This window comes from Pteropus vampyrus, unplaced genomic scaffold, assembly GCF_000151845.1.
Source record: "Pteropus vampyrus isolate Shadow unplaced genomic scaffold, Pvam_2.0 Scaffold55, whole genome shotgun sequence".
In the NCBI taxonomy this organism is placed as follows: domain Eukaryota; kingdom Metazoa; phylum Chordata; class Mammalia; order Chiroptera; family Pteropodidae; genus Pteropus; species Pteropus vampyrus.
The window spans coordinates 4,047,188-4,052,850 of NW_011888836.1; the positions used below are offsets into that span (position 1 = coordinate 4,047,188).

General features: G+C 35.0%; 1 protein-coding gene across 7 annotated transcripts in view; it reads left to right on the forward strand.

Annotated features, from left to right (window-relative positions):
- The window catches only part of OSBPL1A (oxysterol binding protein like 1A), a 198,782-nt gene that overhangs the window by 180,148 nt on the left and 12,971 nt on the right, over nt 1-5,663 (forward strand). For all 7 annotated transcript variants that reach the window (XM_011360422.2, XM_011360420.2, XM_011360424.2 and 4 more), the window contains one exon: nt 2,359-2,541. In XM_011360422.2, the coding sequence (XP_011358724.1) occupies nt 2,359-2,541 (183 nt within the window). The remainder of the gene's footprint in view (nt 1-2,358; nt 2,542-5,663) is intronic.

The window sequence follows — 5,663 nt, forward strand, 5'->3', positions numbered from 1 at the left end:
GGGGGGTTTTTTGTGCCTCATCACCTTTGTTCACCCATTTACACAGTCTAAAACAGACTTATTAATAGTCATCATCTTGTGCTCACCACTGGATTGTGAGTTCCTTGAAGGCAAAGAGAATGTCTGGGTAATCTTTGTATTTCCTTCAAGGCCTAGAAGAATATACTCCATACTGTTAGGTGCTCTGGAAAGATTTGTGAAACTGAACTGATATTAATTAAATTTCATGGGTTGCTATTTTATGTTACTTCCTTTCTAGGATCATGTTATATAAAGATAGCAGCTGATAAGTTTGCTGTGTATCTAGGTCATAACTGTTTCCATTTTGTTAAATAGGAACTATCCAAGATTACGATGCCAGTCATATTTAATGAGCCTTTGAGCTTCCTACAGCGACTCACTGAATATATGGAGCATACATACCTCATCCACAAAGCCAGTTCATTTTCTGATCCTGTGGAAAGGATGCAGGTATGTGTCAAGCAAGCACTGATAAAGGTTTAAGTCTTAGAGACATCTCTGTCACTCCCACTCCTCCAATCCCATACCCCAAACACACTGACACAGAATTAGTGTTAAGTCCAACATGAGGTTGGGAAATGTTACTAAAACATAGTTAGCATGTTTGGAGTGTCCTCTGCATTCCTTCCCACCTGCCATCCTCTAGTTAGAGTATCACCGTAGTGGAAGGGCTAATGAGAATTGCAAGAGAAGCAGAGGTGATTCATAACCAAAGCTGGATGTTGGGAGCTATTTCTCAGTCTTCATTTTACAAAGTAGCATTGCGTTGGGAAAAAATTTAACCTTCTTTCAGACTTCCCCAGTGTTTCAAGAAGGAATGAATGCACACATACATAAATATGTACATTTATGTTTATATAAACATACACGGATATAAGTGAAAACAAAAGACAACAAGGAATGATACGTTTTTATTTTCTTTTGAAGAGAAGATATTTATGTGATATGTATGAGTGGATTAGATAGAGGCAGAGTTTCGCAGGTACATTATTCTGCTTCGGACAAAGCAAGAGCATTCTAAATGGAACTTTTCTGTTCTTTCATTTAAATCAGCTTTTCCCAACTTCATTAGGCTTCACACCAATTTTAGTTCTGTTTTTCCTCCTCTATCCTAAAAATATACTTTTTAGAAATTTTAAAGGAATTAAAAGAAATTTTGGACTTACAGAATTTGTAGCACTTTTAGGGTGTTATAAAAACCACAGTTGAGGATGAACGAATCTATAAGGAAGAGACTCAGTAATTTTCATTCTGAATATCCACGTTTGCATATTAAGTTGCTAGAACCATATTAAAAATCCTAAGTAATTAAACTCCTCAAAGTAATTTTGTAAAGTACTATCTTCAGCATAATTTCAGTTCCTGAAAGAATGAGGAGCAAGCTGGGCTATTTTTAACTTTTTCTAATGCTCCCTCCCCCAGTGTGTAGCTGCATTTGCCGTATCTGCTGTTGCTTCGCAGTGGGAGCGCACTGGGAAGCCTTTTAACCCGCTTCTGGGAGAGACTTATGAATTAGTTCGGTAAGATCTTTCACTCTATTCCAGAGCATATGTATAGCTTTTCAAAGGAAAGAGAAAAATATTTTGAGCACCATCAAGAATAATTTTGTACAGCTAGAGCTAGTTCACCGCTTCGATGTTTGTTGCTGTACTACTTATTATTTTAGAGACAATGTCAAAAATATTGAAACATGTAAAATATACCATGATAACAAGTAATTACGAGGATTTCAGTATTTTCGATCACATGGGATTAATTATTGTTCTTCTGGTATAGACCATAAAACATGATTGGATTATTTTAATAACCATATAACATATATTAGTATAAATTTATACCGTTGGCATAATGGCAATGAATGCAGCCACATATGCAGTTCTGTTTGCCTGCTGTAGCCTGCTGCTTGTTTACACATAATCGGGGAATTCATTTGGCTTTAGTTTTTCTGAATTTTCCTCTCCTCTGTGCAAGATTTGATCTCATTTATTCCCTAGATGTTTGAAAGTGGACACACTGAACTCTTTCATCTTAATATAAATGGAATAAGTTTTAAATTTTCATGGCTGAAATTATCAATTTGCACAACTCACATTCACATGGGTGTTTTTTATTTTAATATGTTCAAATAACTAGAATTAGAGCAACATTGGATTTAGTAGTTTGAGTTGCATTTGTACAATTTCTCATATATTAAGTTGTTCTTTCATGAGGATGATAAAGAATTATTTACTTCGTTGAACCTGTTTAATGCTTTCATGGCTTTTGACTAAAATGACAATGATATACACATTCCATAAGAATTAATTACAGTGTTACTTTTTTTTTTTTTTTTTTAAGAGATGACCTTGGTTTCAGACTCATCTCTGAGCAGGTCAGCCATCACCCACCCATTAGTGCATTTCATGCCGAAGGATTAAATAACGATTTCATCTTTCATGGCTCAATCTATCCTAAACTGAAGTTCTGGGGGAAGAGTGTAGAAGCAGAACCCAAAGGAACCATTACCTTGGAGCTTCTTGAGTAAGTTGGAATCAAGCCATTTGTTTGTATATACATTGCACATGGACCTGATCTTGTTGTTTAAAAGCTGGAGATAAAAAACAGGTTTTATAAAGTCTCAGTTATTTACCTCTATGTAGAAGAACTTGAGAAACATGGCAGTAGCCATTGTTAATCAATACAGGTAGATTTTAAAAGTTTAACTTGATGTTTGACTGTCATGTTTGGATCTGTTTTAAGACAGAATGGAGTTAATTGCTCCATGGCAGTTCTAACGAAACAAGTTTTCTCTATATCATGGTAATGTTTTGTTAAACCATCTTTCAAAATGAATTCACTTTGAGAAATATTAAAATAACAGTTGTGTGGCACATCTTAGACATTAGGGAAGTTGGAAGTTCTTTTCCATTAAAAAAAAAAAAAAAAAGGTTAGCCTTCAATTCGAAGGCAGCTTCATTTCTAGTTAAGGTAGTTAAAATGTCCATTCTCGCCAGTCTTCCTTACTGAGTACAATTGAAGACGTGGATAGAAGACATAAAGCAACTGTCTGAGGACTCTGAAAAGTAAATAATAGCAGGTAAATTGGGGAGAGAAATAAAAACCCGAAAACCAATATGCAGTGAGTTTCTTGATCCCTAATATCTCCTGGCTTAGAGTCAGAACAGCCTAAATCTCAAAACTGGGCAGTGGAGGAAGACATAAAAAGTTCCAAGAGGAACCCTCTTTCTGATTAGAGGAGCTGGAAGGATACCCTTGTGGAATATAGAGAATTGGGGAAATCTTTTTATTTTCTGCTCCTTGCCTTGCCCCAAAACAAAGTCTGGGGCCCATAAGTATATATACCTGTAGTGGTAGTGGCAGCAGCAGCCACACAAGCACCTAAAATGCAGAGAAGCAGGATTAAGGGGCTCCTGTGGTCCAAAGAATGAGAGGAGAATCCCTGTTTTTCTCTCACCTCTTTGCCCCAGAGGAAGACCCAGTTGTGGAACATACAAGACAGCTCAGTGAGGCTAAAACTCCAGATTGCCAGCCAAACCCCTATGGTACCTGAGAGTGTGGGGAAAATCACAGAGAGGTAGAAGCTCAAGAAAAGGATCTTATAAAGCTGTGTATGAATTCTTAAGCTCATCATTATGCTCATGCATTAAAATGGCCTGAAATGGCACACTAAAGGCCTTGCGATCTGAACTACTATGTGGACCGGTGCCCAGATCCCCAAATGGCTGTAGTGGGATGGATATGAATAGCACTGAAAAGGCTTTGAAAATTAAACTCACCCTAGAATCGGAAGCCACAGAAAGTGGGTCAGGACTTATGGCTTGAAGCTATAATAATTGCCTACTAAAACAAAACAATGATCAATATTCTCCAGAAGTTTTTAAGAGGACCCAGAGTCTTATAATATTCAGATGTTCAGAGTATAATCCAAAATAACCTGTCGTTACAAGGAAACAGGCAAATCTTAACCCACAGTGGAAAAAACAATCAATAGACTCTAATCCCAAGATAACTCAGATACTGAAATTTGTATCAAGGACTTTAAAGCAGCTGTTATAACTATGTTTCATGAAATAAAGATAAACACTCTTAAAATGAATGGAAAGATATTCTAGTGAAGAAATAGAAGTATTTCAGGAAATTTTAGTACTGAAAAATACAATAACAAATACAATAACTAGGATAGGCTCAATAGCAGAATGAAAATGATAAAATACATACAGGAGCTGTATGCCAAAGACTACAAAATACTGATGAAAGTAATCAAAGAATATCTGAGTAATGGAGAGACATACTATGTCTCAACATATTTGGAAGCCTCAGTATAGTTAAGATGTCAGTTCTTCCATAATTAATGTATAAGCAGTCTATATTAACACAATCAAAATAAAAGTCCCAGGATGATTTTTGATAGATATAGAGAAGTTGATTCTAAAATTTATATGGAAAAGGCAAATGAAATAGAACAGCTAAAACAATTTTAAAAATAAGCACAGAATTGACACACTCCCACTTCTCAATTTTAAAACTTAACTCTAATGGTGTTGTAATCAAGACACTATGATATTGGCAAAAGGATAGACACATCCATCACTGGAACAAAGGAGAGAGTCTAGAAAGCTGTGAAAACAATTCAGTGAAGGATAGTCCTTCCCACAAATGGTGTGGGAACAATTGGGCATCCGTATGTTAAAAAATGAACCTCAAATAATATCTCACACCTCATAGAAACAATTCAAAATAAATCATAGGCTAAAATAAAATGTACAGACTATAAATCTTTTAAAAGAAAACATAGGAAAATCTTTATGACCTTTGATTGGGTAAAAATATCTTATAGAGATAGAATACCAAAACACAACCCAGAGAAGACAAAATTCATAAATTAGATTTTATCAAAATGAAAAACTTCTGCTTTGTCGAAGGCACTGTTCAGAGAATGAAGAGAGAAGCTACAGATGGGTAAAAATTATTTGCAAATCATGTATCCAGCAAAGGACTTTTAAACAGAATATATAAAGAACTCTCAAAACTCAACAGTAAAAAAAAAACAACAGAATAAGAAATTAAGCAAAAGATGTGAACAGATGATTCACCAAAAGAGATATATGGATGACAGTTAAGTGCACAAAAAGATGCTCAACAGCATTCGTCATTAGAGAAATACAAAAAAATTACAATGAGATATCACTACATATCTATTAGAATGGCTAAAATCAAAATAATTTTTTAAATTGACAATACCAGCTGTTGGCAGAGCAGCTAGAAATCTCATATCTTGTTGGTGGGAATATAAAATAGTAGAGCCACTCTGGAAGACAGTTGGCAATTTCTTATAAGGTTTACCATATGTTTACCATATAACAGCAATTCCATTCCTAGGTATCTACTCTAGAGAAATGAAAGCTTATGTTCTCACAAAAACCTGTACACAAATGTTTGTAGTAGTGTTATTCATAGTTACCAAAAACTGAAAGCATCCCAGATGTCCTTCAATGAGTGAATGGTTAAATTGTGGTATATCCACTCAGTGGAATACTACTAAGAAATAGGAAAGAACATTTTACTGATACATAGAATTTAAAATGCATTATACAAATTGAAGAAGCTAATATCAGAAAGTTACATGTATATCATCTCATTTA